Source organism: Oncorhynchus nerka, linkage group LG4 (genome assembly GCF_034236695.1).
Source record: "Oncorhynchus nerka isolate Pitt River linkage group LG4, Oner_Uvic_2.0, whole genome shotgun sequence".
Taxonomy (NCBI): domain Eukaryota; kingdom Metazoa; phylum Chordata; class Actinopteri; order Salmoniformes; family Salmonidae; genus Oncorhynchus; species Oncorhynchus nerka.
In genome coordinates, this window is record NC_088399.1 from 11,687,153 (window position 1) to 11,709,362 (window position 22,210).

The following is a 22,210-nucleotide window of genomic DNA, read 5'->3' on the forward strand; positions in this document are numbered from 1 at the left end:
TTTCGGCATTGACTGACCTTTTGGTCTTAAAGTATTGATGGACAGTAATTTCTCTTTGCTTATTTGAGCGGTCTTCTGTACACCAACCCTACCTTGACACAACACAAATGATTGGCTCAAATGCACTAAGAAGGAAAGAAATTCCACAAATTAACTTTTAACAAGGCACACCTGTTAATTGAAATGTATTCCAGGTGACTACCTCATGAAGCTGCCAAGAGTGTGCAAAGCTGTCATCAAGGCAAAGGGTGGCTTTTTTGAGGAATCTGAAATCTATTTGGATTTAACACTTTTTTGGTTACTACATAATTCCATAGGTGTTATTTCATAGTTTTGATGTCTTCACTATTATTCCACAATGTAGAAAATAGTACAAATGAAGAAAAACCCTTGAATGACTAAGTGTGTCCAAACTTTTGACTGGTACTCTATACTTGGATATATAGTGTTAGTGTTTGTTGCTGGCATGTCATGCCTAAGTTTGCTCATCTAGCCAATGAAAGAATCATTATAGTGGTTAGCAATATCAGTGGGTTTTGGGATGAATGAGCCATCTGATTCAATGAATTATGGAGCTGAGTTTGCCTTTTTCCCCAAAATCAAAATCAAAAGTGATCCCAAGCGTTTTACTATCATTCTTTATGTAATTTATCTTTGTTTCATAGTGTAGTTTTTTTCTTCTTTTTGTTCCGTTTAGTCACATGATTTCTTCATTTGCAGTATGTTTGCCAATCGGTTTTACAGCCAGATTTATTTGCCATTCCTTTTGCCTCATCCCTCTCAACTATATAATTTTTAAATTCCTCATCAATCCACAGGGATTTAACAGTTTTTACTGTCATTTTCTTAATGGGTGCATACTTTTTAGTAACTGGGATAAGCAATTTCATAAATGTGTCAAGTGCAGCTTCCTCATTACACACCACAGACCAGCAAATATTCTTTACATCATCAACATATGAATCACTACAAAACTTATTGTATGACCTATTATATACTATATTAGGCCCAGCCTTTGGAACTTTGGTTTTCCTAGCTATGGCTACTATATTGTGATCACTTCATCTGATGGATTTGGATACTACTTTAAAGCAAATTTCTGCAGTATTAGTAAAGATATTAGTCAACTTACCAGGGTAGTTACAAATGGCACAGGAATGAAATCATCAACTTGTATTGATCACAACCTGAACCAGGTTGCAGGAACTAGTTACAGTTTGAAGCTTTCTCTTGAGTGGGCAGCCTGATGAAAGCCAGTCAATATTTAAATAACCTGGAAAATATACCTCTCTGTTGATATCACATACTGTACCTTATCAAGCATTTCACACATTATCCAGATACTGACTGTTAGCACTTGGTGGTCTATAGCAGCTTCCCACCAGAATGGGTTTCGGGTGAGGCAGATGAACCTATAGCTGTATAACCTGTATATTACTTCAACAGTTTTAACATGAGATGCTTTACAGGAATGTGGATCTGAATATAAACAACACCTCCACCTTTGGCATTTCTGTCTTTTCAGTAGATGTTATAACCATATCTACCACTGTATCATCAAAGGTATTATCTAAGCGAGTTTCAGAGATTGTCAGAATATGAATGTAATCTGTTACTAGCAAATTATTGATTTCATGAACCTTGTTTCTTAAGCTACATATGTTAACATGGGCTATTTTTTAGCACTTTTCTGTGATGCTTGATTGTTTTCATTGCTTTACTGGGAAGCTTAGCAAAGTAGAAATGCTAATGTTATTTATGTTAGTGCAGGGTGAGCTGCACACAGTGGACTTCCTACTAGGGCACACCGCCACAGTGCTAATAGTATAACTCTGGTTCAAGGGCACATGGTTACTGTATACAATAGCTGTAGGATCATCAGAGGCATTCAGGGCAGTAAGAGGGACATACATTAGGTTACTTACATTGTGTCTTCCAATGCCACTGGGATAATGTACATTTGCTGAGGCATTATGACAACTCAGTGACACAATGGGATTAACTGAGCGGGGCTTCGATCATTGATACATCATTGTCTCACCTGTGAAAGGTTCCAGGAACCCAAATTATTTGGGTGGATCCCATCCTCCTTATAAAACAAGCTTTTTCCCCCAGTAGGTATCAGAATTGTCAATCAATTCTATACCCACAGAGCTGCACTAGTCTCGTAGACAGTTATGGAGAGCTAAACGTCAGCTGAACCGTTCAATGCCACCATTTAGGGAGGGTAGAGGGCCAGATATTATGGGGCGTTTGTTGGTGTCAAGTAGTGAACAAATTTGTTCTTTAAAATCCATCTTCAACTGTTCTGAGCTGCCCTTCATAATGTCATTGAATCCCATATGAACTATGATACTCAATTTCCTGATGGTTGTTTAAAATGTTTGGGAGCAGCTTATTGATGTCCTGTACTCGTGCTCCTGGGTAAGCACAATGTTTTTGCTCCATGAACTGATACATTTCTCACCATTGAATTGCACTGCATCACAGAGCTAGCTGTGCCACTAGAGACCCTGGTTTGAGTCCAGGCTCTGTCACAACCGGGAGACCCATGGGGCGATGCTCAATTGGCCCAGCGTCGTCCGGCTTAGGTGAGGGCTTGGCCAGCAGGGATGTTCTTGTCCCATCGTGAACTAGTGACTCCTGTGGTGGGCCAGGTGCAATGGACACTGACACGGTCACCAGGTGTACAGTGTTTCCTCTGACACATTGGCGTGGCTGGCTTCTGGGTTAAGGAAGCAGTGCGGCTTGGCTGGGTTGTTTCAAAGGACGCACAGCTCTCGACCTTCGCCTCTCCCGAGTCCGTACAGGAGTTGCAACGATGGGACAAGACTAACTACCAGGAGTAGGTTGAACCTTGGTCTGCCTGTCCAGGTTAGGGGTAGGCAGTCATTAAGAATTTGTTCTTAACGGACTTGCCTGGTTAAATAAAAACATTAAAAGTCTGGAAAACCAGGCCATACTTAAGCTACAGTATGAATGTACTATTATGTGGAATGGAGTCCTGTCAATGATATGCACAACAAGAAGCTTAGATAATACATCGTAATTTAAAAAAGAAAAGCATGATCTGTCAGAATTTATTCCCATTTGGCAGATTTATTGATACATTCTTTATACCATTATAGGATCATAATAGTTAATTGATCAAAATCCATATAAGCATCAATGATGAGAAATTCACATGCAAAGATGGATAGGTGGCTTAGGTAATCAAATTGGAAGTAGTATAATCAGAATTAAATACAGAATTTTGGAAATTGAGTCAACTCAGACAATACAATAAGACAAGACATTTGGTATCGAGCAAACATTCTCCCTCATTCTTCGGAGGTAGATTCCCAGTTTCTGCCTTCCCAACATGTTATCAGCACAAAACAATGACAGCGAATGTGCTGGAATTCCAACAACATGAAATAAGGGACAGTCGGTGCAATCCATTTCCTGACAATCCGCTCGGTGTGACTTACCAATTGTTGGGGACCCATGGTCCACTAACACTCCTACACAGACGTGAGTAAGACCACCGTATACAACACAAATAAAACATATTTGGAAACATCATTGGAAAGATTGTGGCGGCTTATGCCACGTGTCAGGGATTTTAAAAACCATTGTAGATGTGCACAATCTTAGGAGTGCTGGATCGCCCTTCACTACACCAGTAGTGCGTCAGTGGGATTTGTCCACAATGTGAGTGCTGGTGTGTGTGTGTGGTCACTTCAGTGTGACTTCACAACGAGGTAGCGCTGCCATCTCTCAGCGTAGTCAAGAACACGGGTCTTGATTTACACTACATCCCAAACGTCATCCTATTCCCTTTGTAGTGCACTACTTATGACCAGGGGCCATAAGGATCTAGTCATAAGTAGTGCACTACATGGGAACAGGGTGATGTTTGGGGCACAAACTGTATTGCAGGCTTGTTTGAGCTGGTGCCTGGCGGTTGGCAATGGTTTCTGGCTGAACAATGGTTCACCTACGCAAAGAAAATAAAAAGACCGTGGCAACTCTCCATTGCTCGACTGATAAACTAGTCTACCAAACCATTAACCTTTTGCCCCCCCCACCTCCCAGTATTAAGACAGCACCAGTCAATCACACTTACAACACGGGTACATATGCAGAAAGCAAGCCATCAAAAAAACATTTAAAAAAAAGAAGAAAACTACAATAATGAAATCAATGGAGGACCTGCATTGACGTGGCTGTATGTCAGAAAACCCTGCCGTCCATCAATAGTTATTGAAATGATATATTAGTAAACCCTGCCGTCCATCAATAGTTATTGAAATGATATATTAGTAAACCCTGTCGTCCATCAACAGGTAATAAACTGCGGAGACTTTAATGACTCAACTCTTTCATTAGGAAAGCTGGTGAAATTATGGGTTTAAAATGGAGTAACTGGCCAATTGGGGATCCTAACTAACTCGAGCCATTCAAAATGGCAACATCGAGACTAATTCCCTTTCACACTAAACCGATCCTAGTGGCTGGAACCGTGCTTGAAAGGACAGTTAGTGTGGAAAGAAAATACCAGAGCTGGCCAGCACGATCGTGTGGAAAGGCTTTAAAAAATATATATAAATATTTTTTTTCCCCCTTTTTCTCCCCAATTTCGTGGTATCCAATTGTTTAGTAGCTACTATCTTGTCTCATCGCTACAACTCCCGTACGGGCTCGGGAGAGACGAAGGTTGAAAGTCATGCGTCCTCCGATACACAACCCAACCAAGCCGCACTGCTTCTTAACACAGCGCCATCCAACCCGGAAGCCAGCCGCACCAATGTGTCGGAGGAAACGCCGTGCACCTGGCAACCTTGGTTAGCGCGCACTGCGCCTGGCCCGCCACAGGAGTCGCTGGTGCACGATGAGACAAGGATTTCCCTACCGGCCAAACCCTCCCTAACCCGGGCAACGCTAGGCCAATTGTGCGTCGCCCCACGGACCTCCCGTTCGCGGCCGGTTACAACAGAGCCTGGGTGCGAACCCAGAGTCTCTGGTGGCACAACTGGCGCTGTACCACTGCGCCACCCGGGAGGCCCCGAAAGGCTATTTTTAAGCAAAAAGGCACAAGGGGGGTGTGGTATATGGCCAATATACCACAGCTAAGGAGTGTTCTTAGGCACGACACAAAGCAGAGCCCATATACCACAAACCCCCGAGGTGCTTTATTGCTATTATAAACTGGTAATCAAAGTAATTAGAGTAAAAATAAATGTTTTGTCATACCCGTGGCTGTCAGCCAATCAGCATTCATGCCTTGAACCACCCAGTTTATAAAACGCTGTATGCAACAAGCTGTCATCTTAACAAGTATTGTCCAAGACACTTGGCCAGGCAGCTTTTGTGGTAAAATACAAAAAAAGGTCCATTTACAAGGGCCAATCAAATCGCAGGTTTTAGACAACTCAGCTTTTAAAGGCAACGTTCCCGCTGTTCGCAGAGATCGCATTCATGGTAAACACTGCACGTTGGCTCAAACAGAAATTGCCTTTAAAAGCCACCAGGGCCTATATGGTGCTGATCTGAGATCAGGTCTTCCCTGTCCATACAGGACAAAACTGATCCTAGATCAGCAGAAGTCCTACTCTGAGACACTTTGTGATGACCCAGAGGTTAAAAAAAGAAAAAAAAGATACAAAACTCTATGGTATTGCTGCCGATGGTAGTAATAATTATTTTTACTCTATAACCACTCAGTTGTAGAGTAAAAAAGGCCACCGTTTAGTGACCGACCATAATACTATTAGAGTACGGTCATATTCATTAGTGCACACCGTATAAAAACGTTTTGCAACAAAAACGAGTTTCTTATTGGTTCAGGTAGTCCAGCATCATTTAGTGTCTAGTGAATATGATTCCGTCGTCTTTTTCACCTGTATTTGGTGGATCAAGGTCAAGAACATTATCATTTTATTTGCATAATAAAAACATTAAAATACCTTACATAATGTGTACCAGTGGGGGCTGCTGAGGGGAGGATGGCTCATAATGTCTGGAATGGAACTAAATGGAAAGGCATCAAACATTTAGGTTGATGTATTTGAAAACATTCCACTGATTCAGCGTTAGCCATTACCACTAGCCCGTCCTCCCCAATTAAGGTGCCACCAACCTCCTGTGATGTGTACTACACATGGCAGTGTCTGCCAGGGCAGATAATGCATAATATAGTGATGTTGCATACCTTTGTATGTGTGTATAATAGGGTTTCCCAAACTAGGGGATTTGAAAATGGGGGTCACGATCGATAATTGGTGATTGGTTCATAGAACCTGGGTTAAAATCAGTTTTCTTCCAAGGTTCTTTTCTACGCAGAAGATCATACATTATTGCCTGATGATCTTCTGCATTTCCTAATACATTTCAGTCAATTCAAACCATATGGTTTTCAGATTAAAATACAGTCAAAAATACTGTCAGACTGATCTGTAAGACTGTCATTGACCAAATAAAAAAAGTTAACATTGTCCATTGATTACATAATTATATATAAAAAAAATAAAATGGTGGGTCGTAATTTAAAAAAAATTAAAACATTGAAATGAGGTTGAGGCTACAATTTTTTAGGGGGGGGAATCCCTGGTGAAGAATCTTTCTTTGACCAGAGCCAAAAGTCTGTTGCACTTTAACTCTACCTACTTGTACAGATTACCTTGACTAACCGGTGCCTCCGCACATTGACTCTAACGGTACCCCCTGTATATAGCCTTGCGATTGTTATTTTTACTGCTGCTCTTTAATTATTTGTTACTTTTATTTCTTATTGTTTTACTTAGCTATTTTTTTAAAAACGTATGTTTCTTCAAACTGTATTATTGTTGGTTAAGGGCTTGTAAGTCAGCATTTCACTGTTGTATTCGGCACATAACAAATAACATTCGATTTGTGCTGCTCTGCCCTTCGCAATACATTAACAAATAATCATTCTTAAAAATAAAATCATAATTCAGTAAACCAAAGATCAATAATTGACGCAAGGGAGTGGATTGATTAAAAGTCCACACAAAAGCTAAATCTGCGAAGAGACAAAGACGAAAAAAAAAGGTTGTTTCCTTGCATTGAAAAAAAGCTTACACATGTCTAAGTGTGTGTAAACTAGTGTCATTCAAGCTATATACAGTATGAAGGATTTCCCTTGGTCAGCTCTATTGGTCAGTGATGTGCTGATTTCCGGGCTCTGATTCAGCCCATCCATATTATGTGGAGATTGGTTGATGTGGAGACTGTGTCGTCTCTTGATTGGCTGCTTTGGTTTGTACACAGCACTGCAGCGACAGAAGCTCCTATTGCCCTTCGACCTCAGAGATCAACATGGAATGTGAATTATGACGACGTCTCCGCATTACTTTTCCTACCTGCAAAACAGACAGACAAAAATAACTTCAGTATGGTAGGGGTCAAGAAGTACTTTCTAATTAAGATGACATTGACCTGATACAGTTATGCTGTTTAGGTAGTAAGTCACAAGCTTGGCATGTTTGATGACTGATTAACATGTGGTCTTAACGCCACCTGACTATACAACTTGTGACCAACCACGACCAAATTGAACAGGGTTTGATTTGCTCCTGACCAGTTGAGAGGATCCACCACACTTTGGTGCGTCGGTGCCACTTTATATATCTCTACTTAATAAAAAGGTTCAGCTGCTGTGGGCTTATATGGTTCATATATGGCACCAATCACCTATCTGTCAAATATTACCATGGTGATAGTGGACATTCAATTCAGTAGAAAGGGCATTTAAATGACGTTATGTTGAGGTCAGAAGACCTCTTTTACAAGGGAGACCTGCGTGTATTATGCACATATAAAAGCGGTGTCATCAGGCCCACTCTTACGGACCAATAGAGGTACATTCTAAATTACAAGAAGAGTGCCAGTCCACATGAACATAACCTCAATGGTTTCAATGTTTATTTCAGCCAAGTGGCTCATTTATATTTGAATGAATCCTTATTTTACAAAGGCAAGTTGACTGAGAACAATGACTTGGGGAGGAGCAGCAGCAGAGAGGAGATGGAACTAATCTGTTTAACGACAGATCCTCTACCAATGCTCCAATGGAGTGACATTCAGCAAACAAAGTGGGTCTTTAGACCGATAACCACAGAGACGTGTTCATTGGGGAACACCGCTATAAAACATATTGCAAGCAAAAACAAGGGGTTTAACAGACAACTAAAAAAAGGTAGTTGCCTCCCTGTTTCAGGAACTTGTCTTCAGTTTGGTGCCTAATGAACAGGACCCAGGGCTTAGTACAGCTGCTGTATCAGATAGGCTTGAGGTGGGTCTTACACGTCCAGAGAAGAGTGATGTTGTGCAGGGAGCCACCGGAGGAGAAGAAGGCCCAGACGGCCATCAGCAGCATGATGGCGTAGACCGGGAGAATGCTGCCCACGTAGAACGGGTTCAACAGAGACTGGCACCGAGAGAGAGAGAGAGAGAGAGAGAGAGAGAGAGATACCATGAGAGATTGAAAACCAGATTCAAGAAAAATCAGGGCTGTGTTCACTTACGGAACCGCTTGGCAAAACATTTTGCAATGGAAAATGAAAACAAAATCGTAATTGAGAGTTCACACGGTTTAAAAAAACATTTATCCTCTACTGAACATGAAAGATTATTAGCTAAACACCAAATGCATGTCTATGACAAGCAGAGACTTTAAACATATTCTGGGAAATTATTCATAAAAGCAATACAAATATACTGCTTTTTTATTTTAATGAATGCAGATGCCACTCAGGATGATAAAACAGAGAATCATAAGTCACAATTTACGACTTCCGGTTTGGAGCGAGCGGTCGCATCTGCACTCGGTCCGCAGGTAGTATTACATTTCATTACATTTCATTATAGTACAACGGTTTGATTTGTCTAATCTTAGCAATTTCTTCTTAGCTAGCTACATAGCCGTCTTTGTATCATAGATAATTGCGTAATTATCGTATTTCGTCGTCCTAACGCAGTCTACACTGCCCTGCAGCTAGCCAGCTAGCTAACGTCCACCGTTAGCTAGTCCACCGTCTACCGATTAGCAGCACAACTATTACACTCAACTGAACGACTTGATTAGTGTAGTGTTAGCTAGCTACATAGTTGTCTTTGCTGTCTTCGTACCCAAGATAATTGTGTAGTTTAGAGTGTGTAGTTTTATGTCGTCCTTAACATAGGAGACTCTGCTAGCTAGCCAACAGCTAGCCAACGTCTACCGAACAGAACTTCTGCACTCAACATTCCGGTCGCATTTCGCTTCGCTCCACAGGTAGTATCACATTTTTCATTTCATTACAGTACAACGGCTTGATTTGTTTGATCGTAGCTAGCTGCTACATAGCCGTCTTTGTATCAAAGATAATTGTGTAGTCTAGAGCGATTTCCTAGGTTAGCTAGCCAGCTATTGTCGTTCTTTTAACGCAACGTAACGTAATCAACACTGCTAGCTAGCCAGCTAGCCCCGAATAGCAGCACAGTAGAAACTATTACACTCAACGGAACGACTTGATTAGTGTAGTGTCAACAACGCAGCCAATGCCAGCTAGCCTACATAGTCAACAACGCAGCCTCTGCCAGCTAGCCTACTTCAGCAGTACTGTATCATTTTAATCATTTTAGTCAATAAGATTCTTGCTACGTAAGCTTAACTTTCTGAACACTCGAGACGTGTAGTCCACTTGTCATTCCAATTTCCTTTGCATTAGCGTAGCCTCTTGTGTAGCCTGTCAACTATGTGTCTGTCTATCCCTGTTCTCTCCTCTCTGCACAGACCATACAAACGCTCCACACCGCGTGGCCGCGGCCACCTAATCTGGTGGTCCCAGCGCGCACGACCCACGTGGAGTTCCAGGTCTCCGGTAGCCTCTGGAACTGCCGATCTGCGGCCAACAAGGCAGAGTTCATCTCCGCCTATGTCTCCCTCCAGTCCCTCGACTTCTTGGCACTGACGGAAACATGGATCACCACAGACAACACTGCTACTCCTACTGCTCTCTCTTCGTCTGCCCACGTGTTCTCGCACACCCCGAGAGCTTCTGGTCAGCGGGGTGGTGGCACCGGGATCCTCATCTCTCCCAAGTGGTCATTCTCTCTTTCTCCCCTTACCCATCTGTCTATCGCCTCCTTTGAATTCCATGCTGTCACAGTTACCAGCCCTTTCAAGCTTAACATCCTTATCATTTATCGCCCTCCAGGTTCCCTCGGAGAGTTCATCAATGAGCTTGATGCCTTGATAAGCTCCTTTCCTGAGGACGGCTCACCTCTCACAGTTCTGGGCGACTTTAACCTCCCCACGCCTACCTTTGACTCATTCCTCTCTGCCTCCTTCTTTCCACTCCTCTCCTCTTTTGACCTCACCCTCTCACCTTCCCCCTACTCACAAGGCAGGAAATACGCTCGACCTCATCTTTACTAGATGCTGTTCTTCCACTAACCTCGTTGCAACTCCCCTCCAAGTCTCCGACCACTACCTTGTATCCTTTTCCCTCTCGCTCTCATCCAACACTTCCCACACTGCCCCTACTCGGATGGTATCGCGCCGTCCCAACCTTCGCTCTCTCTCCCCGCTACTCTCTCCTCTTCCATCCTATCATCTCTTCCCTCTGCTCAAACCTTCTCCAACCTATCTCCTGATTCTGCCTCCTCAACCCTCCTCTCCTCCCTTTCTGCATCCTTTGACTCTCTATGTCCCCTATCCTCCAGGCCGGCTCGGTCCTCCCCTCCCGCTCCGTGGCTCGACGACTCATTGCGAGCTCACAGAACAGGGCTCCGGGCAGCCGAGTGGAAATGGAGGAAAACTCGCCTCCCTGCGGACCTGACATCCTTTCACTCCCTCCTCTCTACATTTTCCTCTTCTCTCTCTGCTGCTAAAGCCACTTTCTACCACTCTAAATTCCAAGCATCTGCCTCTAACCCTAGGAAGCTCTTTGCAACCTTCTCCTCCCTCCTGAATCCTCCTCCCCCTCCCCCCTCCTCCCTCTCTGCAGATGACTTCGTCAACCATTTTGAAAAGAAGGTCGACGACATCCGATCCTCGTTTGCTAAGTCAAACGACACCGCTGGTTCTGCTCACACTGCCCTACCCTGTGCTCTGACCTCTTTCTCCCCTCTCTCTCCAGATGAAATCTCGCGTCTTGTGACGGCCGGCCGCCCAACAACCTGCCCGCTTGACCCTATCCCCTCCTCTCTTCTCCAGACCATTTCCGAAGACCTTCTCCCTTACCTCACCTCGCTCATCAACTCATCCCTGACCGCTGGCTACGTCCCTTCCGTCTTCAAGAGAGCGAGAGTTGCACCCCTTCTGAAAAAACCTACACTCGATCCCTCCGATGTCAACAACTACAGACCAGTATCCCTTCTTTCTTTTCTCTCCAAAACTCTTGAACGTGCCGTCCTTGGCCAGCTCTCCCGCTATCTCTCTCAGAATGACCTTCTTGATCCTAATCAGTCAGGTTTCAAGACTAGTCATTCAACTGAGACTGCTCTTCTCTGTATCACGGAGGCGCTCCGCACTGCTAAAGCTAACTCTCTCTCCTCTGCTCTCATCCTTCTAGACCTATCGGCTGCCTTCGATACTGTGAACCATCAGATCCTCCTCTCCACCCTCTCCGAGTTGGGCATCTCCGGCGCGGCCCACGCTTGGATTGCATCCTACCTGACAGGTCGCTCCTACCAGGTGGCGTGGCGAGAATCCATCTCCACACCACGTGCTCTCACCACTGGTGTCCCCCAGGGCTCTGTTCTAGGCCCTCTCCTATTCTCGCTATACACCAAGTCACTTGGCTCTGTCATAACCTCACATGGTCTCTCCTATCATTGCTATGCAGACGACACACAATTAATCTTCTCCTTTCCCCCTTCTGATGACCAGGTGGCGAATCGCATCTCTGCATGTCTGGCAGACATATCCGTGTGGATGACGGATCACCACCTCAAGCTGAACCTCGGCAAGACGGAGCTGCTCTTCCTCCCGGGGAAGGACTGCCCGTTCCATGATCTCGCCATCACGGTTGACAACTCCATTGTGTCCTCCTCCCAGAGCGCTAAGAACCTTGGCGTGATCCTGGACAACACCCTGTCGTTCTCAACTAACATCAAGGCGGTGGCCCGTTCCTGTAGGTTCATGCTCTACAACATCCGCAGAGTACGACCCTGCCTCACACAGGAAGCGGCGCAGGTCCTAATCCAGGCACTTGTCATCTCCCGTCTGGATTACTGCAACTCGCTGTTGGCTGGGCTCCCTGCCTGTGCCATTAAACCCCTACAACTCATCCAGAACGCCGCAGCCCGTCTGGTGTTCAACCTTCCCAAGTTCTCTCACGTCACCCCGCTCCTCCGCTCCCTCCACTGGCTTCCAGTTGAAGCTCGCATCCGCTACAAGACCATGGTGCTTGCCTACGGAGCTGTGAGGGGAACGGCACCTCAGTACCTCCAGGCTCTGATCAGGCCCTACACCCAAACAAGGGCACTGCGTTCATCCACCTCTGGCCTGCTCGCCTCCCTACCACTGAGGAAGTACAGTTCCCGCTCAGCCCAGTCAAAACTGTTCGCTGCTCTGGCCCCCAATGGTGGAACAAACTCCCTCACGACGCCAGGACAGCGGAGTCAATCACCACCTTCCGGAGACACCTGAAACCCCACCTCTTTAAGGAATACCTAGGATAGGATAAAGTAATCCCTCTCACCCCCCCTCCCCCTGAAAAGATTTAGATGCACTACTGTTCCACTGGAGGTCATAAAGTGAATGCACCAATTTGTAAGTCGCTCTGGATAAGAGCGTCTGCTAAATGACTTAAATGTAAATGTAAGTTATTCAGTAACCATTTTTCTCTGTCTTTGACAAAAAAAAGTATCCTAAGCATGACATGAGAACACTTTTGATTGGAGCCCCAGAACACACTCATCACATTGGTAGTAGTAGCAGCATTAATATAATGAGCTCTGTAACCCTTGGTAGACGAGAGCCTTCGGTGCCTGCAGTAGAATCAGTGTAGGGTGAAGTTGCCCCTAGGACACTGATCTTCAGGACTTCCCCCCACTAATGGTTAAGGTTAGGATTGGGGGAGGGGAAGCGCATCCTAAAACTTCCCCCTGAATGAGTACAATCCCTTATAGAGGGAGAACAGAACATTCCTGTGCAGTGTTCTAGAAAGATGTCCAGGCTCAGGTTCTCTGGTCAAGCCCCCCCCCCCCCCCCCCCCCCCCCAACACACAGTGTCTATGTTCCAAATGGCACACTGTTCCCCACCTATATAGTATACTACTTTTCATCAGGGCCCCCTTGTAAAAAGTAGTGCACTATATAGGGAATAGGGTGTCATTTGAAACGCTACAAAATCATTAGCATGTATATAATGAACGACTATATTTCTGTGACACTGTGGTCTGAATACAGTGCTGTTTTTTTTTTGTGAGACTGGAAGAGATTGTTCATCTACAACATGGTCCTCTAAAATGGTGTGTCAATCTCTAGAAAAATTAATTGCCAGTCTCATTTATGCACAACTTATCATATAAAAGATTTAATACAAACATAATTAGGATTTATGAGGAATCCATTCAACAAATTCTGAAATTAATAAGAAACTAACTCATTCAGTCTTTAGCTGTATTTTTTTGTCAAATTGCTTCAAAAATGGACAATACAGTCAGGTATAGAGTTGTTAAACACAAGCTAACAACCCCCTCCTGTGACTGATTCATGCTAGTGCAACTCATGATGTCATGGGTGACAGACAGGTTGGTTGACAACGTCACAATTCTGAGCGGTCAGACAGCTAGCAATAACGACAAGCTACCGCAATGTGGGGAATCGTAAGGGGCTCGTTTCAGCTAGTTGTATCTTGCTATTGATACCCATGTCTTGTTTTGGTGCGTTTTGACTGATTTCATGTGAAATGTTAATATGGCTAAAATTAGCCAGCTAGCTAACCAACAACTGTAACAATGTATTTCAGAGAACAAGTGCAAATGCATTTATGTTTGGAGACAAAATATAATTTACATGTTGTCAACAATCTAAGCCAAACGTTGCGCACGCGTCGTTTTCTTTCGCTAAACAACCAACCCTGTGTGTGTGTGTCCACTCACCAGGCTGAAGACCATCAGGTGGACACAGAGCACCACAGCGATCACCCACCATCTCTTCCTCTCACAACCCTCAAAGAACACCACCCCCCAGAAGGTGTGGAGCATCGTCAGCGCCAGGGTCATCAGGGCTACAGGGGGGCAAAGGTCAAAGAGGTCATCAGTCACAGAAATGGCGCACTTAATTTGTTTTGTTGCTAGTGCACAAAGTGTGTACTCAAGTCCTTTTACATTTGTTTTCTCATAAGTCCTGTGCTAAAGAAGTTAAGTGTGCAAAAGCTATTCTATACTTGTCTATTCATGACAAGCACACAATGATTGCAAAGTAATACAAGGCTCGGGTGTAGACAGTATAGAGTACAGATTATGAGGAACTTCCACAGGAATATAAAGGCTGCCAGACAGACCAGTGAACATACAGACAGTAGTGGCAAGTCAAATTAAAGGACTTAAGTACTTTTTCAAGCACTAATATTTATTTTCCAGGACTATCCATTTCTAATAGTTCCTATTATGCAATTGTTTCTAGTCACCACCAGATGGGAGTAACACAACCTCATGAAAAAAAAAGGTAACCATGTAAGTTCTATAGTTCTATAATATATACATGAGTAGTAAGTCAGTACTGATAGTGTAATGATGAGCAGAGTTTTGGCTACCCAGACTATTTGCATTGCTGCACCCCCGCACCTACATGTATCCTCAATTACCTCGACACCGGCGCCCTCGCACATTGTACCAGTGCCCCCTGTATTTCAAAAATATATTTTTTAATTTTTTAAACCTTTATTTAACTAGGCAAGTCAGTTAAGAACACATTCTTATTTTCAATGACGGCCTAGGAACAGTGGGTTAACTGCCTGTTCAGGGGCAGAACGACAGATTTGTACCGTGTCAGCTCGAGGGTTTGAACTTGCAACCTTCCGGTTACTAGTCCAACGCTCTAACCACTAGGCTACCCTGCCACCCCAATATATAGTCTCGCTATTGTTATTTTCCAGCTGCTCTTTCTTATTTTTCTCTCCTACTTTTTTGAAGGTATTTTCTTAAAACTGCATTGTTGGTTAAGGGCTTGTAAAGTAAGCATTTCACTGTCTACACCGGTTGTAGTCAGCGCATGTGACATAACATTTGATTTGCCTACTGGTAAAAACACTTATTCACATTAACACACAATTACAGCTTCATGACTATTGTATTTTTTAAATCAGGCAGTTGGGAATTTACTACTTAAGAGCTACGAAAAAACATCTTGCTTCCGACTGGCAGCTTTAGTGGTGTCGCCGGACGGGAGAAGGGCGGGTGAGCTGTGTGAGGAAAAGTGGATGTGAATGTCCACCAGAATGGCAGGACCAAGGCTGCCGCTTGATAAAGCGCAATATCGCACAGTGATGTAGCAGTAAAAATGGTAGGTTAACCAGACTGAACAAAAATATTTAAAAAAACACACCATGTAAAGTGTTGGTCCCGTGTTTCAAGAGCTGAAAAATCATCCCGAGAAACTTTCCATATGCACAAAAGGCAAGGTTGAATCTATATTTGCCAGGCATTTTAGCAGTCAGTACCTAATCAGTCAGTTCTGTACCTGCCTGGCTGAGTGGCAGTGAGTGGAATGAGCATGCTTGTCTGACAAGCAGAATGCAAAACACGTGAGGAAATAAAACTCGGTAGAAATGAATTCGTACGACCAATACGTTTTTTCTTATTACCATATTTGATCATTTTCTGTTCGCCTCACATTTTAAATCAAGTACTTTTCAAGTACCAACTTGAGAAAATGTCTGATTTAGAAGTTATTCCAGTACTTTTTCAGAGTGCCAAATTCAAGTACTTTAAGCACCTTGTGCAAACCCTGACAGACAGACACATACCTGAGGTGATGAAGTAGTACTGGGAGTCTCCAAACATGCCCACTGTCCCTGGGCCCAGAGAGTCAGAGAGAGTGTTGATCATGGAGAAGGCTCCGCTCATGATGCCAAAGCCCAGTCCAGCCACTTTAGAGGTAGACAAACAATCAACTGCTAGACCTACATAGTCAACATCAGCACAGTCAACTGCTAGGCCTACATAGTCAACATCACAGTCAATGACTAGACATTCAGTTTATAATTAACATTATTTGAGTATTTTCTGTGACATTTTGATCAAGTTGTCGATCTAGAGCTTTTAGAGTTTCTTGTAGCATTAAATCTCATCAATAAATAGATTCTCAATGTTGATTACAAAAATCATTTAAATCATATCGAAAACCGACAATAATGTTCACTACAGTGAGCTTCCACTTACATTTCACCTCTGCTGTGTTTTATTTAGACAAGCAGGTCTCAAGAGTGTTTGCACATCAACAGAGAATTATGCAGGGTTGGGTACATTTTATTGTGCTAACAACACAAAGATCTGATTAGAGAAGAGACATTTGAAATCTTGCTCTGACTCACTTTATGCCTCAATGCCAAGGTACATGATCATAAATACTGGCCTTTGCCATTTCCTTCGAAAGACTTGTCCGAGAAGTAACCATATTAGCTGTCCAGATCAAAAGAACCATACAGATACACATGGGTGTATGGAAATGACAAATACTTAATATTGAGGTTTAACTTCTTTGGGGTAGGGGGCAGTATTGGGTAGCTTGGATGAAAAGCGTGCTCAAATTAAGTTGCCTGCTACTCAGCCGGAAAAGCTAGAATATGCATATAATTAGTACATTTGGATAGAAAAAACACTGAAGTTTCTAAAACTGTTTGAATGATGTCCGTGAGTATAACATAACTCATATGGCAGGCAAAAACCTTAGAAAATAATCCAACCAGGAAGTGGGAAATCTGATGTTTGTAGTTTTTCAACTCTTTTTCAACTGAAGATACAGTGGGATATTAGTTGTTTCACTTCCCAAGGCTTCCACTAGATGTCAACAGTATTTAGAACCTGTTTTGAGGATTCTACTCTAAAGGGGGTGCTCATAAGAGCTCATTGGGTGAGTGGTCTGGCAGAGTGCCACAGCCTAGGTCTGGCGCGCTCACGTAGCTACGTTCTACTTCATTTGTACAGACAAAGGAATTGTCCGGTTGGAACATTAATGACGTTTTATGTTAAAAACATCCTAAAGATTGATTCCATACTTAGTTTGGCATGTTTCAATGGGCTGTAATGGAACTTTTTAAACTTTTCATCCGACGTTCGGCGCGACCTGAAAGCGCTTTTGGATTTGTTTACCAAAAGCCCTAACAAAAGAAGATATTTGGACATAACTGATGGACATTATCGAACAAATCAAACATTTATGGTGGAACTGGGATTCCTGGGAGCGTATTCTGATGAAGATCAAAGGTAAGTGATTATTTAAAATGCTATTTCTGAGTAATGTTGACTACCCAATATTGCGGGTATCTTTTTGGCTGCTTTGTTGTCTAAAGGCTGTACTCAGATTATTGCATGGTTTGCTTTCTCCGTAAAGTAAAAAAAAAAAATCTGACACAGCGGTTGCATTAAGGAGAAGTTTATCTAAAGTTCCATGTATAATAGTCGTATCTTTATCAATGTTTATTATGAGTATTTCTGTAAATTGATGTGGCTCGCTGCACAATCACCGCATGTTTTAGAACTACTGAACGTAAAGCGCCAATGTAAACTCAGATTTTTTTTTACATAAATATGAACTTTATCAAAGAAAACATTCATGTATTGTGTAACATGAAGTCCTATGAGTGTCATCCGATGAAGATCATCAAAGGTTAGTGATTAATTTTATCTCTATTTCTGCTTTTTGTGACTCCTCTCTTTGGCTGGAATAAATGGCTGTTTTTCTGTGGCTTAGTGGTGACCTAACATAATCGTTTATGGTGCTTTCGCTGTAAATTATTTTTGAAATCTGACACTGTGGCTGGATTAACGAGAAATGTATCTTTAAAATGGTGTAATAAACTTGTATGCGATATGAGGAATTTTAATTATGAGACTTTTGTTGCGTTGAATTTGGCTGTTGCGGGGGGGGGGTTCTAGTCCTAGACAGGTTAATGGGAGTTTAGTACGGTCATGAATCTTTGCCTGGGTTCACCTGTCAACAATCACAGCGGTAGAGGGTAAGATTAGTTCAGTGTTGAGCACCAGCCAGCGGATTAGTCGAACTCAAATCACCTAGCACTCCGCTGACAATGATAGGCTACATGCACTTCCAAAATCATACCCGATTGGCCCACAGTGGTAATACAACGCTGAATGGTCAACATAAGAGGTGTTCTTAAAGCCAAGTAAGATGATAGTTGTCTGTCATGTGACTATATACGCACACAAACGGTCACATATTTAAATCAGTTAAGTATTTAATTATCTAATTAATATGTTAAAGTAAATAAAACGTAAAGATAATACCATAGGCCATTTCCCGGACTGAAAGGGGGGGGCCGTCTTCTTCACTGATGGCTGCCAGTCCCTCATTTGCCTTCCTGATGATACAGTGGAAATAAGATGTTAATAGCAGTAACACAGTGGAAACGTTACCACAAAAATATCTGTGTTTTTGTGTTCTGAAAAAAGTAACAATGTAGCCTACAGACCACAAATACAACTTGTATTGATGAGTATTTACTTTGTAGTCAGATATGGCTAAGAATGGCGCCGGCAGATGGTGACCCGCCTTGGGCTCCGATAAAACATTGCAGATTTTCAAGCACAAGATTTTCACTGTATCCTGCAGTCACACCTGCAACCCTGTACGTGTAACTATTAAAACACTTGAGTCTAAGAATTCTCCATTTAGAAGTCACACTAACAGGATTTATGACACCATAACTGTGGACGCTGTAAAACGGCTAAGATGTTGACATGTATACTGCACGACAGCTTCCTCATCCCTGGTCATGCAAAGTGTAGGAAAACCGATTTGCAAAGAAATCAAAACAAAAATAAATGTTTCTTATTGGACAAATTCAGGTAAGTCCCTCACCTATTGAGCCTGTTTACTTCCTAGTGAATACTCCCCTGGTTGTACATTGATGCCTGGGCAGGCCTGTTAAGTTATAGTGAAGGGGGGAAATAATCTATACTGTTACACATTGCAATATTATTATTTATTTATTTTTATTTGTGGGGGAGGGGTGATATATATATATATATATCAATATTTGACTCCAAGTAGCTAACGCTGCTGTAGGTAGCATTAGTTAGCGCTAGTCAGTTGTACCGGCACCACAATGTCAGTATTTTTCATCCTATAGCTTGTTCTCCATCTTTTTAAATAACTAGCCAACATGTTCAACACTTATTTCCATGAGAAATCAAAAATAATTTGCTCAAGCTCTTTCGTCTCTCTGCAGCAGACATATAGTGAGCAGCTGAATCAAGAAAAGACAGAGGGACTTATTGTTGGAGCCAAAGCACAGAGAGAATCTGGGAGCATATTTTCATTCATGGGCAATAATGACAAAACACCAGGTAAAAAACCTAGGTGTTATTTTGGATTCTGAACTCAATTTTGAATCACACATTAGGAATGTGAACAAAATAGCTTTTTAACTAACTGAGGGACATTGCCAAGGTGCAGCCGTTTCTCTCTCAGGCTGATAGAGACTCATCCGTGCTTTTATTACAAGCAGGCTTGACTACTGCAATGCTCTCCTGTCTGGTCTACCCAAGAAAGCCATTGGTCAACTGCAAAACAGGTACTGACCAAGACCAGACAGAGAGCACACATTACACCGGTTTTAAGGTCTCTGCACTGGCTGCCTCTGAGTTTTAGAATACATGTTTAAGATTTTTTAAGATTCCACGATTGTGCACCCCAATACATGTCAGACATGCTTTTAAGTTATGTACCCAGTAGATTCCTCAGGCACTGGCCTTTTAACTATCCCAAAGCCTAGGACCAAGAGGCATGGAGAAGCAGCCTTTAGTTACTATGCCTCCAGCCTCTGGAACAGCCTGCCAGAGAACCTAGGGGGGGGGGGATAAAACTGTAGACATATTTAAAATAAATGTGCTTTTTAGTCTTTCATTTTTTATTATTATTTAGTTTTTTTGTCCTCTTACGTTTGTTGTGTGGTAAATATTTCAGTATTTATTTTCATTGTTTTTTTCTTTCTGTGAAAGCACATTATGTTGCATTCCATGTTTGAAATGTGCTGTGTAAAGAAATCACATTTTATTTGTCACATGCACCAAATACAACAGGTGAAAAGCCCTTAACCAACAATGCAGTTAAGAAAAATAAGTGTTAAGAAAGTATTTACTAAAATAAACTGAAGTAGTGAGGCTGTATACAGGGGGTACCGGTTACAGGTTAGTCAAGGTAATATGTACAGGTTGATTTGAGGTGGTTTAAATTGGATTTAACGGACTAGGACTCACATTCACACAGAGTATGGTCTTGGATCAGGGCCAGTGCTAGTCTTCATTGTTCCCCTCTAATCAGGGACTGATTTAGACCTGGCACACCAGGTGGGTGCAATTAATGATCAGGTAGAACATAAAACCAGCAGGCTCCACACCTCTTAGGGTAAGAGTTGAGGACCCCTGCCAGAGTGAGATAGCATGATAAAGACAGCAAGAGAATGAGATGTGTGTATGCTGACCTGAGCAGCCTGTAGTATGCGAAGCGGAACACCTCCTGCAGTATGACTGAGAAAATACTGCCAAATATGAGCAGGTTCTTCTGCAGGGTCAGGTCCTGGGCATTGGTTGCCTTCGTGGCTATGAACCACACCAGAGAGGACAGCAGTAAGGACACCAGCCAGAAGAAGGCCCTGAAGAGAGAAACAGTTGTCATTGTTGATGCAATGAAGCACACCAGTGAACATTTCACCATCTTACTAGCTTCCAAAAACGTATCATGGCATATTTAACATACATTTTTTAAAAGAGTGTATGTACTTATGGATGTAATTATAGGGTTAATAATTAGGGATACATTTAGGTGGCCATTTTTCATTGAGAAAATATTCCCTACCCAATTTCGAAATTGTACCTTGTGCGTTCCACTACTACAATTTAAAAATATTAAAAATATCAGTTAGGAACCACTGATCTGGGTCTATTATCATTTGTCAAACCAACTTGAAATGACAAATCCACAAGTCATCAACAATAACATAATAGCTTACCCTGCAATTAGAATGATGACTCGCAATGGGTCTTTGGCGATAGTGAAAATAAATAGGGAAAACGCTGGCCCAAACGCAATGAACGCACACCCAAAAAACACTGCAGCAGTCATTGCAACTATCTAAACTTGTTCTTCTTGGCTAGCCCCTTAAAAAAAAAAATCAGCACGCTAACGTTAGCGGATTAATAACGAGGTGAAATGATAATTATCGTAAGATAAACGCCCACTGGATTGCTAGTTAGTCTCTAGAAATTGAAAAAGGAAGTCTGTTTCAAAATAGCGGGCTATGTTTCTCTAGCTAAAATTAACGTTAGCTATCAGTGCAGAAGATACACTTCATACCGATATCCATTGCTATCTAGCAATACATTTAAAATAATTTAATTATTTTCTTTAGCATAAATCTTTAAGTAGCTATATTTCCTATTCGTTCAGCGATTTTATTGATCGATATTTTAATATTTAGATCCCTCCATGCTCTCATTTCCTAGCTAAGCTTTTTGTTTGTCGAATTTTGTACTTCCGTGTTTGACTATTTGCAACCACGTGACCTTTTTGGCCAGTGCGCGCGTTGAATACGAAAAATAAAATATATATTTTATTTTCTTTTAACTGTTCTTCGACGAGGCATTGTAGAAGTGGCAGCAACAAGTTGAAATGGGAGTTCAACTTACATTTTAAATATAAAATTGGGAACACTAACTAAATCATAATAACAAAACACAGTCAATAAAATCCATCAATACAATACATGTTCATCATCAGCTAATCAGCAGGCTGGGATGGTGCTGAAAAGGAAACGCGCAGTCCTGCAGTGGATCAGGTCCAATTTAGGTGAGTGGGTCTGGTGTAGACTAACATACGATAATTGAGGCGGGAGCATATGGCAGTAGGGGTCAGTTTGTAGTTAGAGAACTTGTAAAGGACCTTGTGAGACATTCCCTGTTTAGAGTGATAAGAGATCCATGGATCTAAGGAGGTGTAGTCCGTGCCCACGATGTGTCTGATTGAATGACG

General features: G+C 42.4%; 1 protein-coding gene across 1 annotated transcript; it reads right to left on the reverse strand.

Moving 5' to 3' along the window:
• Positions 1-3,079: 3,079 nt before the first annotated feature.
• zgc:114200 (Aph-1 domain-containing protein) lies at positions 3,080-21,718 on the reverse strand. Its single transcript, XM_029648434.2, has 7 exons — positions 21,192-21,718; positions 20,664-20,834; positions 18,466-18,539; positions 15,966-16,088; positions 14,098-14,225; positions 8,308-8,431; positions 3,080-7,364 (listed from the first exon to the last, which is right to left on the reverse strand). The coding sequence occupies exons 1-7, from the start codon at positions 21,302-21,304 to the stop codon at positions 7,333-7,335; spliced, it is 765 nt and encodes a 254-aa protein (XP_029504294.1). The 5' UTR covers positions 21,305-21,718; the 3' UTR covers positions 3,080-7,332.
• Positions 21,719-22,210: the final 492 nt, after the last annotated feature.

Coding starts and splice junctions, on each gene's coding strand:
- zgc:114200 (XM_029648434.2), bottom strand. CDS start 21,304: ATGACTGCTGCAGTGTTTTTTGGGTGTGCGTTCATTGCGTTTGGGCCA. Junction 20,835..21,191: donor GTCATCATTCTAATTGCAGG/GTAAGCTATTAT, acceptor TTCTCTCTTCAG/GGCCTTCTTCTGGCTGGTGT. Junction 16,089..18,465: donor AGTCCGGGAAATGGCCTATG/GTATTATCTTTA, acceptor CTACCTCTAAAG/TGGCTGGACTGGGCTTTGGC.